Source organism: Carcharodon carcharias, chromosome 8, assembly GCF_017639515.1.
Source record: "Carcharodon carcharias isolate sCarCar2 chromosome 8, sCarCar2.pri, whole genome shotgun sequence".
NCBI classification, from domain to species: Eukaryota; Metazoa; Chordata; class Chondrichthyes; order Lamniformes; family Lamnidae; genus Carcharodon; species Carcharodon carcharias.
Window position 1 is genome coordinate 118,438,136 of NC_054474.1, and position 23,294 is coordinate 118,461,429.

The 23,294-nt window shown below is 45.8% G+C and overlaps 1 protein-coding gene across 1 annotated transcript in view; it reads left to right on the forward strand.

The window, feature by feature from the left end:
* Positions 1-3,497: 3,497 nt before the first annotated feature.
* Positions 3,498-23,294, forward strand: part of LOC121281489 (LIM domain transcription factor LMO4.1-like) — a 46,795-nt gene continuing 26,998 nt past the window's right edge. Inside the window, exon 1 of the mRNA XM_041194433.1 lies at positions 3,498-3,736. Coding sequence (XP_041050367.1) covers positions 3,498-3,736 — 239 coding nt within the window. The remainder of the gene's footprint in view (positions 3,737-23,294) is intronic.

Here is a 23,294-nt window from a genome sequence, read left to right on the forward strand (position 1 = left end):
TCTCCGCTGCTCCTACCCACTTCAGCTGCTTACCCACACTGCGAGGCATCACTTCCTAATGTATGTCAATGTTCCCTGTCCCTAGGCTGACAAGGGCTTTTTGCTGCCAATATGGAACTTAGTGTCAGAACAGCCTCAAACACTCTGCTGTTATGTTTATTAGCAGCGAATCCAGCTTCAGTCCCTCTAATCAGCTCTGCGATTGTTCGATGTGTTCACTTGTTCTAAACAGCTCCGTGGGAGTGCAGCCCTCCCTCAGTCTCTATTCATTGGCCCGAATCTCAGGCTGCCTCACGGGCAGCTCTCACTGGCTGCCTGACAAGACCCAGTCAGCTGCAAACTCTCGACAACACAGACACACAGCAGCTCAGAGAGACTCTGAACTGACACTGCAAGTTACAGCACCAAGTGAGATAGTAAGTCAACCAGCTAAACATCAGCTGTCGCAGGTGAGAGGGGAAAGGGGGACCGTAAAAGGGATAGGGAAGTGGGAGACAGGAGAAGGAAAGGAGCACAAGAGAGGGAGAGGGAAAAAGGAGATGAGATAGAGAGAAGGGAGGCAGGGAGGGAGAGGGGAGGGAGAGATAAGAGAGGGAGAGAGAAGGGAGGCAGGGCAGAGGGAGGGGGAGGGAGAGAGGAGGGGAGATGAGGGAGGGAGAGAGAAGGGATGCAGGGAGGGGGTAAGGAGAAGGGAGCGGGAGATAAGAGAGGAAGAGGGGAGTGGGAGAGGATAGACTGGGAGAAGGGAGGGGGGATGGAGATGGACAGGCAAGGGGATGGAAATGCTGAGCTGAAAGGGGGAGAGAGAACAAGAAGGGGGATGGGAGAAAGGGAGGCAGGAGAGGACAGAGGGAGATTGAGGGAGTGACAAGGAGGAGATGGGCAGAGCGTGAGAGGGCAGAAAGTGGGTAGGAATGGTAGAATGGACAGTGTGAATGGGTCAGGGGAGGGGATGAGGAGTGGGTTGGTCAGGGTGAGAGGAGGTGGGTGGGGCAATGAGGGAGTAGTCAGGAGGTATGGTTGTGGGGAGAATGAGGGAGGTCAGAGGGTGGGTTGGGTCAGTGGCTGGGTGAATGGGGCTGGGATCACAGGGACAGACCAGATGATGCTGCCAGCAGCAATGCGGAGGCCAGAGTGAAGCAGACTGTGTGTGAAACTACTGCAGGAATTGACTCAGCCAGAGGAGCACAGAGGGTCAGAGAGTGATGGGGCTGAAAGTGATGGGGCTGAGAGTGATGGGTCTGAGCTCCAGAAATGGAAGGGTGCGGATTTACCAAGGCCAGGAGAGAGGTTGTGCAGAGGGACAAGTTGGACAGGTGCTGGGGCAGCATGGGGGGAGCTTAACTCTGCATTTGCCTGAGTGTGTGTGTGTGTGTGTCTGTGTCTGTGTGAGTGCGTGTGTGTGTATGTTTGTGTGACTGTGTATATGTGTGTGTGTGTGTGTCTGTGTCTGTGTGAGTGCGTGTGTGTGTATGTTTGTGTGACTGTGTATATGTGTGTGTGTGTGTGTGGGTGAACGTGTGTGTGAATGAATGTGTGTGAGAGAGCGAATGTGTGTGTGTATGTGTGAGTGAGTGTGTGTTAGTGCAACTGTGTGTATGTGTGAGTGAGTGTATGTGTGTGAGTAAGTGTGTGTGAATGCAAATGTGTGTGTGCATCTGAATGTGTGTGAGTGCGCACACATGTTTGTGTGTGAATATGTGTGTGTGTGAATGAACGTGTCAGTGTGTGACTGTGTGTGTGTGTGCAGGCAAGTGTGTGAGAGCAAATGTTTCAGTGTGTGAGTGCATGTGTGCACATGTGTGTGTGTTGTTACTGTGTGAATGTGCATGTGTGTGTATGAGAGTGTGTGTGAGTGTGCATGTGTATGTGAGCATGTGAATGTGGGTGTGTGAGTGTGAGCATTTGTTTATGTGAATGAGAGAGTGTGTGTATATGAGAGAGTGTGTGTGTGTATGAGAGACTCTGTGTGTGAGTGTGTGTGTGAGTGTGTGTGTGAGTGCAAATGTTTGAGTGTGTGTGAGTGCGAATTTGTGTACATGTACGCGTTTATGTATGTGTGTGCACGTGTGTGTGTTGTTAATGTGTGAATGTGCATGTGTGTATGAGAGTGTGTGTGAGTGTACGTGTGTATGTGAGCATGTGAATGTGGGTGTGTGAGTGTGTGTGTGTGTATGTGTGTGTGTGAAACTGTGTATGTATGATAGTGTGTGTTTGTGTGTGAACATGTGTGTGTGTATGAGAAAGTGTGTGTTTATGAGTGTGTGTGTGTGTGTGTGAGTGCAAATATGTGTGCGTGTGTGAGTGAGTGTGAGTGCAAACATGTGTGCATGCGTGTCTGTGTGTGCATGTGTGTGCACATGCGTGAGTTGTTAATGTGTGAATGTGCATGTGTGTGAATGAAAGTGCGTGTGAGTGTGCATGTGTATGTGAGCATGTGAATGTGGGTGTGTGAGTGTGAGCGTTTGTTTATGTGAATGAGAGAGTGTGTATATGAGAGTGTGTGTGTGTGTGAGTGCAAATGTTTGAGTGTGTGTGAGTGCGAATATGTGTACATGTACACGTGTGTGTGTGTGCATATGTGTGTGTTGTTAATGTGTGAATGTGCTTGTGTGTATGAGAGTGTGTGAGTGTAAGTGTGTACATGAGCATGTGAATGTGGGTGTGTGAGTGTCTGTATATATGTGTGTGAGTCTGTGTGTATATGATAGTGTGTGTTTGTGTGTGTGAACGTGTGTGTGTGTGTGTATGAGAGAGTGTGTGTGTGTATGAGATGTGTGGGTGAGTGCAAATGTTTGAGTGAGTGTGAGTGCAAATATGTGTGCGTGTGTGCGAGTGAGTGTGTGTGAGTGCAAACATATGTGCGTGTGTGTGTGTGCATGTGTGTGCACATGTGTGTGTTGTTAATGTGTGAATGTGCGTGTGTGTGTATGAGAGTGTGCGTAAGTGTGCATGTGTATATGAGCATGTGAATGTGGGTGTGTGAGTGTTTGTTTATGTGAATGTAAGTGTGTATGTGTGCATGTGTGAGTTTGTATATATATATGATAGAAAGTGTGTGTATTTGAGTGTGTATGAGAGAGAGTGTGTGTGTGTGTTTGTTTGTATATATAATAGAGAGTGTGTATGTGAGTGTGTATGTGTGCATGTGTGTCTGACTGTGTGTGTGTGTGTGTGTGTATGTTTATGTGACCGTGTATGTATGTGTGTATGCGTGAGTGAATGTGTGTGTGAGTGAAAGTGTGTGTGTGTATGTGGTGTGCATGTGTGAATGTGTGTGCTTGAGTGTGTGTGAATGTGTGTGTGTGTGTGTGTGTGTGTGCATATGTGTGTGTGTGCGCCTCTGTGTCTGTTTGTGTTTATTATGGACAGCCTCGGTTTGGCCATACTGACCTTTTGGTCTCCAATCAATATGACTATTCTATTTCCTTGGTGTCATTCTCCTCTCTGGAAGCCTGTCTGGAAGTTTCACTCTGTATCACACTGTGTTGGGGGCCATGGTGAACAGTCAAAGTTGTGGATCAGCAGGTGGTCCATCAAGTGGAAGCAGCTCAGCTCTCAGGACGTGTGCAGGATGTGGGCTGAAGATACTGGAGCGTTTCCTTCTTTACTCGATGGAGCGCTATTGGCACACTCCATGCCTCAAATGCTCATGCTGCCAAGTCCAGCTGGCAGAGATTGGCACTTCCTGCTACACCAAAAGTGGAATGATCCTTTGCAGAAATGACTACATCAGGTACCAGCGCCAGTCTGTCCTGTGTTCACATTGGTCATTGTCCTTCATCTACATTACTCTGCCCCTGCCCCTCTGAGTCAGGAGGTTGTGGGTTCAAATCCAGAGACTTGAGCCCATAATCCAGCTGACACTCCCAGCGCAGTGCTGAGACAGTGATGAGAGGTGTCATGTTTTCAGATGAGACGTTGAATTGAGGCCCTGTACATTCTCTCAGGAGGCTACAGAATACTTAACAATGTTTTGAAGAAGAGCAGAGGAGCTTGTATGTCCTTTTTTAAATTCATTTACAGAATGTGGACTTCACTGGCTGGGCCGGTATTTATTGCCCATCCCTGGTTGCCCTTGAGAAGGTGGTGGTGAGCTGCCTTCTTGAACCGCTGCAGTCCCTGTGGTGTAGGTACACCCACCGTGCTGTTAGGAAGGGAGTTCCTAGACCAATATTTATCCCTCGATCAGCAAACAAACATTCTAAGAACAGATGATCTGGTCATTTGCCTCAGTATTGTTTGTGGGATCTTGCTGTGCACAAATTGACAGCAAGGGTCTTCAGGTGTGGGGAGGCAACAGATCCTGCTCCCACCCAACATCTGTCTAAGCTCAGCTCTGACAGGGGGACTGGAGGGATCAGGTGTTTCTCCCAATGAACTAAGGGTCACAGAGTCCAATTGTACACCTTCTACCCACCTCCCACCTCCACTGGGATCATCCAACAGCATCGGCTGGGAATTGAGCCTGGGCCTTTCCTCGATCTTTACAACTCAACCCAACCCTTCAGGCCAGGGACTCCGTATGCATTTTAAAAATCTCAAATTGGTAACCATTATTTCAGCTTGTCCTGCAGCCTGAAGTACCAAGTAACAGATTCAATGATTCCGGTTGGTGCTCGAGCTTGGGCTTTGAGTGAACTTGGTCATCCGGGCAGAGGCTGCTTTTTCGAGAAGTTTTTCTTCGCTCGAGTTTCCACACAAACTCATCTGCATATTGCCAAATGCAAAATCTGCCCTGAAGCAACATGATTGGGCAGCATCTTAGAACAGAATCCTTCTTTAAAAATGCATTTTTCGTTTGAAAAAAACGTATTCCATCATATTTTTGAGAGGTAACTTGGTGGTGTTTGATTAACTGAGCTGAAAAAGGGCTTATTGTAGTGTAAGGGCCTGGCACATATAAGGTTAACATATGAATGAGGAGCAGGAATAGGCAATTCAGCCCCTCGAGCCTGCCCTGACATTCATTATGATCATGGCTGATCTCATTTTGGCCCCAACTCCAATTTCCCGCCCTCCCCCCATAACCTTTCAACCCATTACTAATTAAAAATCTGTTTATCTCCTTAAATTTATTCAGCGTCCCAGCATCCACTGCACTCTGAGGTAGTGAATTCCACAGATTCATGACCCTTTGAGAAAAGTAATTCCTCTTCATCTCTGATTTAAATCTATCACCCCTTAGCCTAAAACTATGGCCTCTCATTCTAGAGTGCTCCACAAGGGGAAACAATCCGCTTCACGTCTACTTTGTCTATCCCCTCTAGCATCTTATATACCTCAATTAGATCTCCTCTCATCCTTCTCAACTCTAGCAAATATAGGCCTAAACTGCTCAATCTCTCCTCATAACACAAACCCCAACATCTCTGGAATCAATCTAGTGAACCTCCTCTGAACCACCTCCAATGCAGCTACATCCTTCCTCAAGTAAGGGAACCAAAACTGTGCACAGTACTCCAGGTGCGGTCTCACCAATGCCTTATACAGTTGCAACAACACTTCCCTATTTTTATACTCTATTCCTTTAGCAATAAATGCCAAAATTCCATTTGCCTTCCTTATTATCTGCTGTACCTGTATACTAGCTTTCAGTGATTCATGCACAAGGACACCCAGATCCCTCTGCACTGAAGCATTCTGAAGTTTCTCTCCATTTAAATAATAAGTTGTCTTTTTATCCTTCTGACAAAAATAGATAACCTCACACTTATCCACTTTAAACTCCATCTGCCAAATTTTGGCCCATTCACCTAACCTGTCCATATCCATTTGTAAATTTCTTATTTCTTCATTGCAACTTACTTTCCCACCTATTTTAGTGTCATCTGCAAACTTAGCTAAAGTACCTTCTATCCCTGAATCCAAGTCATTAATATAGATTGTAAATAGTTGGGGCCCAAGGACCGAACCCTGTGGCACCCCACTAGTTATAGCTTGCCATCTAGAAAAAGACCCATTTATCCTGACTCTCCTTTCTGTTGGTTAGTCAATCCTCTGCCCAAGCTAATGTATTATCCCTAACTCCATGTGATCTTATCTCGTGTATTAATCTTTTGTGCGGCCCCTTATCAAAGGCCTTCTGGAAGTCCAGATATACGACATCTACAGAATCCCCATTATCCACTTTGCTTGTCACATCTTCAAAGAACTGTAGCAAATTAGTCAAACATGATTTACTCTTCATAAAACCATGCTGACTCTGATGGATTGCATTTTGACTTTCCAAATGCCCCATTACTACTTCCTGAATAATGAATTCCAACAATTTCCCAACAACAGACGTTAAACTAATTGGTCTATAGTTTCCTACTTTCTACCTCCCCCCTTTTTGAATAAGGGTGTTATATTAGCATTCTTCCAATCCACTGGAACCTTTCCAGAATCCAGGGATATTTGGAATATCATAGCCAATGCATCCACTATCTCCGCTGCCACTTCCTTTAAGACCCTGGGATGTAGACCATCAGGTCTTGGGGACTTGTCACCCTTTAATCCCAATAGTTTGCTCAGCACTTTATCAGTAGTGATGGTGATTGTTCTAAGTTCCTCCTTTTCTACACCCTCTGCTCTACCTGTTACTATTGGGGTGGTACTAGTGTCCTCCACCATGATGTGGGACTGATTATAATGCTGGAAGACTGAGAAAAAACTCCAGCAAAGCAGCCCAACCTAAAAAAAGCTCCAGATCAGAGGCTCAGAGGAAAAATCGCCAGGAAAAAATTACACACCTTATTACAGCAGAAGACCCCATTGAATCTCCTTTGGAAGTCCAGTTTCTAATGCCAGGACACAGGGTCAGCCAGCCTAGCAGGGGTGAGCTAACTCTTTAAAACTCCAGACTGCAGCAAGTCCTGAGAAATCTTTTAAATAATTCAGTCAGAACTGTAGTTTGAAAAAACCTGTCACTAAAAATTAAACCGATCCCTGAGTTGGCACCTGAGCTCGCTCCAAAAAAAAATTAATTAAATAATCTGAGCAAATCGCAGCTTCTAAACTCAGCAGAAAGTAAAAGGCCGAATTCAACAAATGGAAACTCTAAAGTGAAACACTGAACAAGAGAACTCTGCAGGCAGTCAATCCAGGTAGCCATTGTTTAATATTTTTACAAGTTGAGCACAATCACCATTGTCACGGAGCCTGCCAAAACCAGCAAGCGCAGGAAATCCCTTTCTCTCCGAGTCAGCTTGAAATTCAGAAAACTCTTAAAGCAAAACCTCCACTTTTAAAAATTTAACCATGGATCAGAATTCCATACTTCCAAATCAATTCGGACTAATCCAAGGCCCAGGTCATTCACAAAATCTGGAACTTGAGGAAAAGATTTCTAAGATACAGCATTGCTTCAGGTTTAGAAAAACGTCAGAAGAAGAGAAGGGGAACATGCTGCTTTATTCAGTAGGCCTGATTGCAGACAACATTATTGCAAGGCAGGGAATTCATGAATCATCCACAAAATTGGAAGAGGTATTAAAATCATTTGACATTTATTTTAATCTAAGAAACAACAAAATACTCAAAAGAGTGAAATTCAATAAGAGAGTCCAACAGTCAGGAGAGCCTGTTGATTCATTCATCAATGATCTGTACAGGATGGCAGAAGATTGCAAGTGTGGAGAATTTAAAATCTGAACTCAGAGACAGAGTAATGTTATTGTAGCGGATGACACACTCTAATCTCCTGCAAGCAAAGGAAGATCTAACCCTGGAAAAAGCAATCAGGGTAGTTAGATAGTCAGAACTATTTCAAGGTGAGAGAACGAAATGTGCTGCAGAGGCCAATCCACATTCCAGCTAGTTAAACAACAAAGAAACAGGGATACTCTAAGTCAGGGAAAGCAATACCCGAACTGGCAAGCAGAGTGACCATGCCAACACTGTGGAGTGAAGCGACCCAACAGGCGAGGTCAATGTCTCGCAGTTTCAGCCCAATGCTTTCAGTGCAACAGGATTGGACACCACAGCAAACTGAGCAAGACAAAAACTCTGAAATGCACAGAAGGCCCAACTCTCATCCACATGGTTGAGACTGCAAACCCAAAGACACACAGCCATGCTGCTTGGGAGACATCAAAGATCTTGGTTTCTCATTTTGGAATGTGGACATTTCAGTCAATGACCATTTAATAAACTTTATATTAGACATGGGACCCTGTTGGGCAAAGAGCCATGGCTGGTGACCCAGCAGCTGGCGCTGCCCACAACACTCCCATATGGGGCAAGAGACTTAAAGCTCCCAGTGAAAGGCCTCCCAAAGGCGACACTGAAATAACAGAATAAAACAATCCATTAGGCCCTCTTTGTGACCCATAACCAGGATTGTTCATTGCGAAGCCTCAAAGCCTGTGTTGAACTTAAACTCTTCTAGAAGATTGATGATGTCAGCCAGCAAGGACCTGGCTCCAAGTACAAATGTGAGTTCCTGAAACTCTTCATAGGACTTGGGCGACTGAGAAATGCACCCAGGATCACCCTGAGAGAGAATGCTAAACCCGCGTGCCTATTCACAGCACGTAAGATCCCACACCCACTCATGAAGCAAGTGCAGCAGCAGCTGGACGAGATGTCAACGTGGGAGTCGCCTCCTCAGTCACATCACCAACCGCATGGCGTTCCGGAATGGTCCCAGTCCCAAAACCGAATGGGTCCGTCCGTGTCAGCACCGACATGACACAGATCAATAAGACCGTGGACAGAGATGTACATCCGACATCCTCAGTGGACGAAAGCCTGATTAAACTCTCAAAGAACAGGGAATTTCCAAAACTGGACACAAACAGCGGCTTTTGGTGATTTCCACTTGACGAAGAGTTCAGGCGGCTGTCAACATTTATTACCCCCTTCGGCAGATTCAGCTATTACCACCTGCCATTTGGAATCACATCAGTGCCAGAAATATTCCAACGTACGACGTCAGCCATTTTGCCGGCCCTCAGGAAGTCCTTTGTCACATGGACGATGTATTGGCCCTCGCTGCGATGGTAGGTGAAAGTTAGAACTCACAATGGTCTCCGAGCACCTGCAGGAAGCAGGGCGAATGCTGAATGACAAATGCAAGTTTTATAAAACATCGCTTCAATTTCTGGGCCACATCATCAGCACTAAAGACCCACAAAAATCCAGGGCTATCAGCGACTTCTAAACTCCATCCTCAATTCCACACCTCCAACCATTCTTGGGAATAGTGAACCAGCTGGCAAAGCTTTTACTGAATTTGACACAGATCACAGAACCCTTGAGGCATCTGCACAAGAAAGACCAAGCATGATGCTGGGACTTGCATCAAGAGCAAGCTTTCACTTGCATCAAAGCAATGCTGCTCTTCACAGACATTCTGGCCCACTATGACCCAGCCCTGCCCAGCACTGTAGCACCAGATGCTTTGTCTGCAGGCCTGGGAGTGGCCCTGTCCCAGCAACAACTGGATGGCAATTGCCAACCTGAGTACGATGCATCCAGAGGCTATTGGACACAGAGATGAGGTTCACTGTCACGGGAAAAGAAGCCTTCATTGTCATGAGGGCATGCTGGAAGTTTCCAGACTATATCATCGGCCTCAAGGTTACAATCAAAATGGATCATGAGCCTCTAGTCTCCTCATTGGATGAGAAGGAACTAGCAAAGATTCTTCCCAGAATCCAGAGGTTTCGTCTGGGAGATTTGCCTACGAGACAGTTTATGTCCAGGGCAAATTCCAGACAACAGCAGACACGTTTTCCAGGGTCACAGTGGCCTCCAGAAAAAACAGGATGTCAACCTCATCGAACAACAGGAAGCATATTCCCAATTGACAAGGAGACACCTGCCAGTGACCACCAGTAAACTCCAACAGATACACAGTGATGTAAGAGAGCACATGGCCTGTACCCAGGCGTTAGTGTGGTGTTGGACAGAGCTGTGTGTAGACCTAAGCATGGAGACAGCTCCTCGTTTATGTCACAACAGTGAATCACTGCCCTGAATTACTTACGGGCATATTAAACTTTCTAAGGAAGACATGTATTTTTTAAAAAGACATACAAGCAAAAGCTGTCTGAGAATGTAAAGTAACCACTTACTGGAAAATTTCTATGTGGATTACACTTGAACAACTAGTTCCGACAGAACATGGAATGTTGCACCTAAAAAAGTGTCAAGGCTCACTTCAGACAGAGACACTTGAAAGGAAGCGATGAAATACAAATGACTGAAATTTAATCTCCTAAGTTTGCGGAGACAATAGAGACTGATTGGCATATCTCAGCAGACATCCACAACCATCTCCTAAGTTATATCTCAGAACGTGGAAATGGCCCAAGTTGAAAGAAAATTGGACTCTGGGTGAAAGACATGTTTGTTCTTTCCCTCCCAGGAATGCACAAGGATATGGGTTAAAAGCTAGCTGGCTACTTGATCTGGGTGTGCTAGTGCATGCTGTAAGAGTCACAGCAGAAGAATATCAACTAGGCATCCCTGCAGCTTGCAGGCAAAGGCTCCCTCTCTCTTTCTCTCACTGTTGGTAGAGGCATCAGCAAAGCCATAATCAAAGTGGAAATAGGACAGCTTCTCTAGCCACCCTGCAGAACCAAATATCTCCAAACCTAAACTGCCAAAGTCAGCTCTACTGGAATCACCCAACTTTACAACCGCAACGTTTCACGATCTATGCCTCACGGACAAGCCAAAGACTGATTCATACATTTTTTTTAACTTTTATTTGGACTCAACTTCTTATTTCTAATCTATGTGTATGTGTGTTGTGTTTTTATTATTTTTTCTTGGGTTTTTAGCAATTAATAAACCTACATACATATGTACAAACATACGAACATAAGAATTAGGAGCAGGGGTAGGCCACTCATGGCTGGTCTGAATGTAACGTCAAACTCACATTCCTACATACCCTTGATAACCTTTCACCCCCTTGTTAATCAAGAATCTACTTAGTTCTGCGTTAAAAATATTCAAAGACTCTGCTTCCAGCACCTTTTGAGGAAGTGAGTTCCAAAGACTCACGAACCTCTGAGAGTAAAAATCCCCCTCATCTTCATCTTAAATGAGCGGCCCCTTATTTTTAAACAGTAATCTCTAGTTCTAGGTTCTCCCACAAGAGGAAACATCCTCTCCACATCCATCCCCTCAAGACCCCTCAGGATCTTAAAGGTTTCAATTAAGTCATCTCTTACTCTTCTAAATTCTAGTGGATACAAGTCTAATCTATCCAACCTTTCCTCATAAGACAACCCACCCATTCCTGGTATAAGTCTGGTAAGCCTTCTATGAACTGTTTCCAAAGCATTTAAATCTTTCTTTAAAAAAGACCAGTACTGTACACAGTACTCCAGATGTGGTCTCACAGTGCCCTGTACAACTGAAGCATAACCTCCCTACTTTTGTATTCAATTCCCCTCACAATAAATTATAACATTCTATTAACTTTCCTAATTACTTATTGTACCTACATACTAACCATTTGTGATTCATGCACTGGGACACCCAGATCCCTCTGAATCTCAGAGCTCTGCAATCTCTCACCATTTAGATAATAAGCTTCTTTTTTATTCTTCCTGCCAAAATGAACAATTTCACATTTTCCCATTTGTCATATCTTTGCCCACTCATTTAACCGATCAATGTCACTTTGTAGCTTCCTTACGTCCTCTTCGCAATTTACTTTCCCACCTATCTTTGTGTCATCAGCAAATTTAGCAACCATACCTTTGGTCCCTTCATCCAAGTCATTTATATAAATTGTAAAAAGGTGAGGCCCCAGCACTGATCCCTGTGGCACACCACTAGTCACATCCTGCCAACTACAAAAAGACCCAATTTATGCCAATTCTCAGCTTCCTGTTAGCTAGCCAGTCTTCTATCCATGCCAATATGTTACCCCCTACACCATGAGCTTTTATTTTCTGCAACAATCTATGATGTCGCATTTTATCTAATGCCTTCTGGAAATCTAAGTACAGTACATCCACCGGTTCCCCTTTATCAACAGCACATATGAATCCTTCAAAGAATTCCAATAAATTGGTTAAACATGATTTCTCTTTCACAAAACCATGTTGACTCTGCCTGCTTGCCTTAAACTTTTTTACGTGTCCTGCTATAACATCTTTAATAATAGCTTCTAAAATTTTCCTTTTGACAGATGTTAAACTAACTGGCCTATAATTTCCTGCTTTCTGTCTCCTTCCCTTTCTGAATAAAGGAGTTACATTTGCTATTTTCCAATCTAATAGAACCTTCTCTGAATCCAGGGAATTTTGGAAAATTAAAACTAGTGCATTAACGATCTCACAAGCCACTTTTTTCAAGACCTTAAGGTGAAGTCCATCCAGACCTGGGGATTTGTCAACCTGCAGCCCCAACAATTTGCTCAATACCACTTCCTTGGTGATTGTAATTTTCCCAAGTTCCTCCCTCCTGTCCATTTCCTGATTTACAGCTATTCCCTGGATGTTCTTTTGTCCTTTACAGTGAAGACCAAAGGAAAATACTTGTTTAATTCATCCGCCATCTTCCTACTTTCTATTATTAATTCCCCAGGCACAATTTCTATAGGATCAATGCTCATTTTGTTAACTCTTCTCTTATTTAAATACCTATAGAAACTCTTGCTCTCCGACTTTATATTAATAGCTAGCTTTCTCTCGTACTCTAATTTTTTCCTCCTTATTAATTTGTCATCCTTTGCTGTTCTTTATATTCTTCCCAATCTACTGACCTGCCACCTGTCCTTGTGTAATTAAATGCTTTTTCTTTAAGTTTGATACTGGGCAGAATCATGCCAGGTTTGCAGGTAGTGGGCAGGTAAAACGATGTTTTATCCACCGGCTGCAATGGCAGCTTTTCACACAGTATCATCCCAAACCCGCCACATTAATTAGGCATTCCCGGGAAACACACCGTTTCCATGGCAGGCGGGCTCTGATTCACTTGCCAAGCCATCACCTCGCCCCTTCATCATGTCAGGCACCACATTTAAAGTACAGCCGCACTCAGTGCTTCCAGCCCAGGACTGTAGCAAAGAAGACATGGCCCCGAAAGGTGAGAAGGCTGCAGCCCTCGAGCACCTTTTGGTCAATGTGGAGACCCGCTGTGATGTCCTCTACTCCCGCTCTGGCTGCAGGAGGGGCAGCAATATTACCACTCCGGCTTGGTGGGCGATGGCAGTGGTGGTCAGTGCCAATGTTGCACAGAAGAGGTTGGCCATCCAATTCAGATAGAGGATGAATGATCTCATCTGTGCAGCCAGGGTATGGTAACCATCTCATCACTCTAAATTCACACACTTACAAGCCCATCACACATTCACTGGCATTTCACTCACTGCCAGCTCAAGGGACATCACCATCCATTCTTACACACAGGGGAGACAGTGGCATAGTGGCATTGTCACTGGACTGGTATTCCAGAGACCCAGGGTAATGCTCAATAAAACTCTGGAATTAAAAGTCTGATGATGATGGTGAAACCATTGTCGATAATTGTAAAAACCCATCTGGTTCACTAATGCCCTTCAGGGAAAGAAATTTGCCATCCTTACTGGTTTGACTCACAGCAATGTGGTTGGCTCTTTAAAAGAAAAGCCCTCTGAATGAATACATTTAAAAAAAAACAAACATACCCTCACATGTCCATCTTGCCTTGTCTCCTCTGCTTCCTCATTTACTTACACAGATCAACATGTGTCACCCCTCCCCACCCCAACACACAGCCCAGGATACCCTCCTTCCCCGATGCAACTCTTGTCCCTTGCCTGAGGCCACTTCTCCCCCTTCCCCTGGCCCTGCAGCCATTGAAATTTCTCCCACATGCGGCTAATCTGCTAGGTAGGTAGAGACTTGCCTGTGGTGCTGAAAGCTGCCAGTGCTGCCCGAAACAAGGTAGGCAAACAAACCTCGAAGTCCCGAGCAAAGTACAGCCTGCCAGGTGCATGTCACTTATGTGCCATTGTGAAACATGTCAGTGGGAAAACACGGCAATGTGTTGGACAATCCGGGGGTTGGGGGGGGTGGGTGAATCCAGTGAGGTGGCCTTATGTATTATGCTGATGTATTACAATGAGATTCCCAAAGTCCGATGGTGGCCTGCCATTGGTGGGCGGAACGGACAATCGCAAACTGGTTTCACACCATCTCAAAATCGATTGTCCACTCACGCCACTGAACACACCCAATGCTGGCAGGCACGGAAAATCCCAGCCATTATCTTTAACTTTTTTAGTTTACCACGGATGGTGGGCCCTCCCCTTGGAATTTTTCTTTCTCATTGGAATGTATCTATTCTGTATATTTTGAAATATCTCCTTAAATGTCTGTCACTGAACTTCTATTGACCTATCCCTTAACCTCATTTGCCAGTTCACTTTAACTAACTTTGCTTTCATACCCTCATAATTGCCCTTATTTAAGTTTAAAAATACTAGTCTTGGACACACTTGTTTCTCGCTCAAAATAAATGTAAAATTCAATTCAATCATATTACAATCGCTGCTATGGGGGACCGGGTGTAATAAATTGGAGGACCTCACCCGGGGACCAGTCGTAACACTTGCACCATTTACTGTATATTTGTAAATAGTTCTAGTAGTTAATAACGACTTAAGTTAACCTGCTAAAGGCTACGAAGACTTCATCAAACCTAGTGAGATGTAATACACCCCACAACTTTATCATAAAAATGAAGCATTTTTAATCAGTGTCTAGTCCACCAAATGTGAGTAACTCAATTCTAAAAAAACTGAAAATGACATTAAAAAACTCGACAGAGCCATTTCCTCGTTAGATTGGTGTATGGTTTCTGAGTAATATTTTTACATATATATATTTATATATAAAAGCTTTTAAAACACCTGTAGTGTCTTAAAAGTAAAAGATTAATTTTGAAATCCTCTTCAAAGGCCGCAAACAAATGCAGTTAGTGAAAAATTGTCATGGTGATGAATTTGGTCAGGGGGCGTGGCCAGTTTTGTGGGTGGGGCCATCTTCTGGCGCAATGCTTTTTAAACTAGTGCAAAAGTTCACAGCAACTTGTGTTGCACTGGATCTAGTCTGTAATTGAAATTCAGCCATATTTGTGTACGGTTTGGTCAATTGCGCAGAATCAAAAACAGCTGGGTAGAAGCTCTTAGCCAAAGCCTTTGCCTTGGTTGAGCTGTTAACATTGTGCTAATAATGTTTGAGATTTTATCCTCATATCTGTACAGAAAGGTTTCAAATACGTTGTGTGGCTCAGCCAGATCCCCCCTTCCCTCTGGCAGGATTTGTGCTACCGCACACTGCCTGTATCCTGCACACGCATGTCAAAGCACAAAAACATACACATATATACACACATACACATATATGCACACACACACAAGTACACACCCCCTTACACAAGTATACCTACACATGTATACACACACAGATACTCACATGCATACACAGATAGGGGTTCAAATGCATACAAATATACATGTATACTTACAGAAAAATACATAGCAGTTCTGTCATTGCCACAGGCCATTTAGTCCATCCATTCTGTGTCAGCATTTACCTTCCATGTGAACAAATATTCCTAATCATATTTATCTTCCTGTTCCTATTTTTCTTCACCCGCTTGTCCATCTGAATCTTCAATGTTGACACTGGGCGGAATTTTCCCAGATTTGCAATAAGTGCAGTAGCGGGCAGGTAAATCGCCATGTTACCCATCGGCCATAATCACAGGTTTTCACACCTTATCATCCCAAATCCGCCATCTTATTTATGCATTCCCGGGAACCACGCTGTTTCCATGGTGTGGCGGGCTCTCGTTCACCCGCCCACCATCACCTTGCCGCTTCATCATGTCGGGCGCCATATTTAAAATCTAGCCGCAAGCACGCATCTCATTGCTTCCAAACCACCACTGCTGCACGGAAGACATGGCCCTGAAATGGAAGAAGATTACAGCCCCCAGGTTTAGTGACGTGTCCCTCGAGCGCCTTTTAGATGCCATGGAGGCCCACCGGGGATGTGGTCTGCCCCCACTCTGGCCGCAGAATGGACAGCAACAGCACTAACCTGGCTTGGGAGGTGGTAGCAGTGGTGGTCAGCGCCTACGCACTTCAAAACAGGACAGCCACCCAGTGCCACAAGAGGATGAATGATCTCCTCTGTTCCACCAGGGTAAGTCACTCTTCTCATCACTCTCAACTCACAAACTCACAAACCCATCAAACATCCACAGTGACCTCACTCACTGCCTGTTCAAAGGACACCATTCATTCTCTCACACTCACCTTCATTGTCCTCAACCCCATGGGACCACTCATCACCAACACAGGCCAGGCATAATTATCATTTGACCTGGCAGAAGTCCTGCTAACACTTTCTCCATCTCTATTCATGCAGGGCAGGCTGGCACACAAGAGGGAGAGGTCACAGACCGGTGGCGGAATGCCTGAACTCAAGGTTGTTATGGACTTTGAAAACAGAGCCATCCAGCTGACTGGCAAGGATCTGGACCTGTCCTGTGCTGACAGTGAGGTTGGCGACGCTCTACCAAGTGAGGGTCCAGCAGTGCAACTTTCTTCAGACAACCATGCTGTGAGTGATGTGTCCTGTTTCACAGGCCACTGCTACGCACTAATTATCTCTCCTTGCTTCTGTAGGCACATCTGCCAAACAGCTGTGGATGTCCAGGGAACACCAAGACGGAACAACAGGGTTAGGAAAGTTAAGGAGAATTAGTTGCACAGCCTGGGCACGGGTGTTAATCACTTGTACATAATGTTCACTATTGTCAATAAACTCCCAAGAATGTCTCCCTGCCTATGACTCCTTGTTCTGATGAGCAGTGCTCTTGTCACTCAGATGTGAAACCTTTCTGCACAAGGTAAAAAGCAGATGTCTTAGTCCAGGGCTATTTACCTGTGCTCTCTGCAGCCTTCAGACCACAGTGATGGTCCAGCCTCACATTCCCTGGAAACATTACTGATGCCTGCACCTCAGCAGTGCTGGTCATTGCCGCCAGAATGTAGTGAGCAGGCGCCACAGATGTCTCCTCCAAGGAGGAGGATGCCAATGGAGGATGAGGGTGAGGGGGTCCTCTGAGGCATCAATGACGGGAAGGAGGCCTATTGCACTGGCCAAACGAGGCAGGCACACTCGGGAAGCCCTCATAGCTCCCAGATTTGTGGAGGATGATGATGACATGAAGTGAGGTGTCCCCATAGATCCTCGCATTGCAGTTCTGAACATTTGACTCAGCGTCAATACCCTCTGTGAGAATGCTCCTGTCAAGGAGATGTGGTGGAAGCCCTAATAGTCACTTGATCACAGGAGGATGATGACAACATGCAGTGAAGACACTCCATAGATCTTCACATAGCCTCTGAGAATGTCTGACTCCTGTCTGGCTGAGGGCAGCTTGCTTGTGCTCCATGATCAGGGCCATCTCAGAGACGCAGCCATGAAACTTCAGACACATCTGATACTGTGTCCGCCGTCAGCACTTCAGCTCTTCAGGAGCTGGTACACAGCATCACTGGTCACAGATGCTCTCATTCTCTCTGTGTGCTCTCAGCACCTTTAAGATGGGGCTGGCCCCCTTCACACCAGCATCTGTGACCAGTGATGCTGTGTACCAGCTCCTGAAGAGCTGAAGTGCTGACAGTGGACCAGTATCAGATGTGTCTAAAGTTTCATGGCTGCGTCTCTGAGATGGCCCTGATCATGGAACACAAGCAAGCTGCCCTCAGCCAGACAGGAGTCAGACATTCTCAGAGGCTATGTGAAGATCTATGGAGTGTCTTCACTGCATGTTGTCATCATCCTCCTGCGATCAAGCGACTATTAGGGCTTCCACCACATCTCCTTGACAGGAGCATTCTCACAGAGGGTATTGACGCTGAGTCAAATGTTCAGAACTGCAATGCGAGGATCTATGGGGACACCTCACTTCATGTCATCATCATCCTCCACAAATCTGGGAGCTATGAGGGCTTCTCGAGTGTGCCTGCCTCGTTTGGCCAGTGCAAGGGCCTCCTTACCGTCATTGATGCCTCCGAGGACCCCCTCACCCTCATCCTCCATTGGCATCCTCCTCATTGGAGGAGACCTCCAGCTCCTCCTCAGTCAGCTCCTCTCACCATTGCAGGACCAGATTATAAAGGGCACAGCAGACGACGATGATGCGTGACACCCTCTGTGGACTATATTCCAGACCGCTCCAGGCACCGGAACCACATCTTCAGCATCCCAATGGTCTGCTTCACCAAGTTGCGTGTTGCAGCATGAGCCTCATTTTAGCGTTGCAGTGCTGCATTCTGATGCCGCCACACGGGTGTTATCAACCACGTCCTCTGGGGGTTGCCCTTGTCCCCAGGGAGCCAACCCTGCAGCCTCTGTGGGCCGTGGAAGTCGTCAGGGATCAGAGACCAACTGAGGATGTAGGAGTCGCGCACATTCCCTGGGAACCAAGCACAGAGCTGCAGGATGTGTTTGTGGTGGTCACACACCAGCTGCACATTCAGTAAGTGGAAGCCCTTGTGGTTGATGTACCCACTGAGTATAGTGATGGAGACCTGAGCACCATGTGAATGCAGTCAATCGACTCTGCATCTGGGGGAAACCTGAGATCTGGGCAAATCCAATCGCTCTTGCATCTTGGCTGTCCGGTCCTGGGTGAAATGCACAAAGTTGTGCACCCTCACAAAGGTGGCATCCATGACCTCATGGATGCCTTTGTGGGTGGTAAATTGTGAAATCCCACAGAGGTCAACTGTGGAGCCCTGAAAAGAGCCACTAGCATAGAAATTGAGTGCCGCGGTCACTTTCACAGCCACTGGCAGTGGATGCCCTCCATGTCCCCTCGGCACTAAGTCCTGCAGTAAGTGGCAGATGTGATGGACCAGTTCCCTAGACACATTCAGTCTCCGGCGACACTGGTTCTCGTTCATGGAATGATAGGCACCGTCTATAGACCCTGGGTGTTGCTAGGCCCTGACCAGCGACAGCTTGCTGGGGCTCTTCAGTGGTGTGTACAGGAACCCCAGCCACCTCTTCTTCCTGAGGATGCTGCTTCTCCCTCTGTGCAGCCAGGAGCCTCAGTTGCTCTCTCCTCTGTGTTCTTTGAGCTCTGTAGGCCATCAGGCATACGGCTACCTCACCAGGCAGCATGATCTTGATGTACTCCTCCTGCAGGATGAAAGAGAGAGAGGGTTAGCATGGCTGTACTAAGAACCTCCCATGGTTAAGTATGAAGGCCCTTAATGCATCCCGGAGAATGCTGGCTGCCACTTGGATGGCCAGAGTTTAGTGCGCTGCATGGCTGCCCAAAACCCCAGCCACCTCTGCCCCACTCCGCCCGACCGATTGGTGGCAGCTTTGTCCACTGGACTGCATACTGTGTTCTCAGTTCAGGTACAGGCATTCTCCTAACCCGCACTGCAAGGCTGCACTGTTAGCTTGAACCACAGGGGAGACTGATCCAAACTGGGATGATGACATTGCAAGAGGCTATGACCACTTCCAGCAGTGACTGCTCCAAGTCCAGCTTTAGTAAAGAGATTGTACAACATGCCCAGTCAGCCAACTATTCTTCAGTCCATTAAAACACTCATTAGTTTGCAGTCTGTGCCCGAGGGGTGAAAAGCTGTGGACCATTTGGTGGCACTTTGATGCCTGCATATTGCTTGAGTGGGTAGATAAACTAGAGACCTGACTCCGATCATATCAAAGTGGCTGTACCTGAACTGTCTCAGCTGCAGAGGAATGGTCACTTTATAATGTGTGATTGCTTCCCTCGCCCACCCTACCCACCACCCTGAATGCTTGTGTGCTATATCCAATGACAGGGCTGCCCTTGCCCACCCCACCCCTCATGAGCCACTTCAATGGCAGGGCTGCTCTTAATCCCAACCCCACAATGTGCCTCAAGTTTGAAGTCCAACAGGCGACCCTGGCGAGCATTGCATAATGTTACTGCGTGCTTACCTCCGAATTCCCCTCAAAGTGCAGGCCGCCAAGTGCACGCCTTATATATGTTGTGAAACATGTTGGCGGTCTTTCCCATCAATGTGGACAGACGAACTGGCGGGGATCTGGAGTGGGGGATGATTCCGGTGGGCTGACTTGATAATGATATGCTGATATATTACAATGAGGTTCCTGATGTCCGATGGCAGGAAATGCGACCCGCTGTTGATGGCCTGAGCGAGCGATCGCGAAAGCTGTTACGCCATATTGTCCGCTCACGCCACCGAACATGCCCGACTCCAGCAGGCACGGAAAATTCCGTCCACTATTTCTGCCTCAACCCCTAACCCAGGAAGCGCATTCCACAGCCTCACAGCTCTCTGTGTGCAGGATTTTCACCTGCTCTCTGTTCAAAACCTCTTGCATTTCATCTTGTATCTCTGGCCCCGGTTTTAGACCTCTTGATTACTGGAAACAGTCTGTTTCTGTTCACCCTGGCCCAACCTTTCATAATTTTAAACCCTGTCTATCCTATTACCCCATCATCTGTGTTGTTCTAATGGAAAAAGACAACTTTTCAAGTCTTTCTTTGTATTTGGATTTCTTTATACCAGCAGCATCCGAATGAATCTGTGTTTTATCCTCTCTCCTTCCTATAATGTGGAGTCAATACTGCAGGTACTTGAACTCAGCTTTATTAAGGTTTTATATCAGCCCCTCACTACCTCTTGTCTTTTATATTCTATAGTTCTTGTAATAAAACCAAGATTTCTATTAGTATTTTTACAGCCCAACCAACCTGAGGTGCTGCCTTTAATGTCCTTTCAAACTGTCCCCTAGATCCCTCTGTTCTGGCCCCAAGCACAGTATAATTACTGCCACTGTTTTGACCAAAATCTATCTTCTCTCATTCACTGACATTGAATTCCATCTGTCACTTCTCAGCCTGTTCCTCTATCTTATCCCTCTGGCCTTCTACATAGCTACAATCACATCCATACATCCCCTTGGGGCCAATCAGCACCTTGATTGAAATAATTACACCTGTGATTGATGTAAAAACATTTTCCTTTTAATCTATGATTTTAGCAATTGGCTTATTTTTATGCCAGTTCTTTGTTAGCTTGCTTTCTCACTCTTTTGTTGCAAAAGGATTTCATTTATTTTCAATCAAGAGGCTCTGTAGCAAAGAATGGGCCTCCTTTGTTAATACTGATATGGGTGAAGCGATGAAAATGGCTCTCCAAGTTTCTTAGGACATGCTGGGATGTCATGGGAAAGTTTTCAGCTCCATTCTGGCCGCCTGCTCTATTTGTAGATTACTCTTGGGTCTGTGTGATCTCCGCTTCAGTGGCTGTGATAACTGGGTAGGATTAGCTAACAAGTGCAAGATAACGAACAGAAAACTCTTCTTTAGATTTTTTTCTCTGCTGGATTTATTTTGTATCTCCAGGATTCTCCTCACATTTTCAAAATCAACATAGTAAACCAAACAGATGGGGGGATGGTGGCGTAGTGGTAATGTTACTAGACTAGTAATTCAGAGGCCCAGGGCAGATGGTGGAATTTAAATTCAAACAGGCTAGTCTCAGTGATGGTGACCATGAAACCTTTGTCGATTGTTGTAAAAATCCATCTGGTTCACTAATGCCCTTTAGGGGAGGAAATTTGCCGTCTTTACCTGGTCTGGCATTCATGTGACTCCACACCCATGGCGACATGGTTGACTCTTAACTGCCCTCTGATATGGCCTAGCAAGCCATTCAGTTCAAGGGCAATTAGGGATGGGCAACAAATGCTGGCCTTGCCAGCGATGCCCACATTCCATGACAAATAAAGAGGTAAAAGGTGTCAGCCTTGGCTCTCGCCTCAGAGACAGAAGGTTTTGGGTTCAAGTTTTGGTCCAGAGACCTGAGCACAAAAGCCAAGATCTACACTTCAGTGCAGCACTGAGGGAGTGCATCATTGGCTGTAAAAGTGCCTTGGAACATCCTTATGCCATGAGAGACATGAGATAAATATATGTTCAAGTTGTTAACCTTGGGGGAGATTTCCACTGGGACAAGGTGGCAATGAGAGATCATGAGTCAAAATGCCAGCTTAGCGCAAGATGTTCTTTGGCACCTTGGTGAAGGGGATAAATCCAGCACTTAGGACCAGTCACTCGGAGGCTTGTTAAATAGCTGATTGCCACTTAAAATACCTGCTAGCACTCATTAAAGAGGCTGCATTGCATTTTGGTGGCTAACACATCATCTAACACAGTCTCCTCACAGCGACCAGCTACTTGGTGTAAACATAGCCTTGATATCGGTTTGAAGCATTACTTGAAGAGAGATCATTTCCTGGTCATTATTGCTGGAGTTGTGCAGAGGACCCTCAGAAACACATCAGGAAGCAGATTTCTGAGACACTTCGACAAGGCTTAATCGACACTGAAACAACATTTATTCCAGAAATTCTCCAAGGACTCATCTAAAAAGAGTAAGTGCTTGACATGATTGGGCATCTTTCTACAATTCCTCAGGAGTGCTTGGGGATCCCCCTTGGTCTGGATAAGGAATGGAAGAAGGGCTTGAGCCCAGGTAGAGCAGCGCTTGCTGATGCCAGGGAGAGAGACGGGAAGGCAAAGAAGGCAAGATAAGCATCCTTCCCACCCCACCACCTCCTCCCAATGGGGATACAGAACACCCTTCCTTCTCTGTCTATCCCACCAGGACCTCCAATGTCACATTTGAGAACCTCAGTCCCTGTCTAACCCTGAGACCAGAACACTCTGCCGCTGCAGTGGAAGTGGGTGCCAGGAACCCATGTGAATTTCTTAAGGGAAAATCATGTTTAACCAACTTGCTGGAGCTTTTTGAAGAAGTAACAGAGAGGGTTGATGAGGGTAATGCTGTTGGTGTGATGTATACGGACTTACAAAAGACAATTGATACAGTGCCACACAACAGACCTGTGAGCAAAGTTAGAACTTGTGGAATAAATTGGATAGTAGCAACATGGATATGGAATTGGCTGAGTGACAGGAAACAGAGTAGTGGTGAATAGATGTTTTTCGGGCTGGAGGAAGGTTTGTAGTGGCGTTCCTCAGGGTCAGTGTGAGGACGCTCGCTCTTCCTGATATATATTAATGAGCTAGATCTTGGCGTATAGGGCACAATTACAAAATCTCTGGATGATATAAAACTCAGAAGCATTGTGAACTGTGAGGACAGTGTAACGACTTCAAAAGGACATAGACAAATTGGTGGAGTGGACGGACAGGTAGCAGATGAAGTTCAATGAAGAGAAATGTGAAGTAATTAATTTTAGTAGAAATAACATGGAGAGACAGCATGAACTAGTGGGTACAACTCT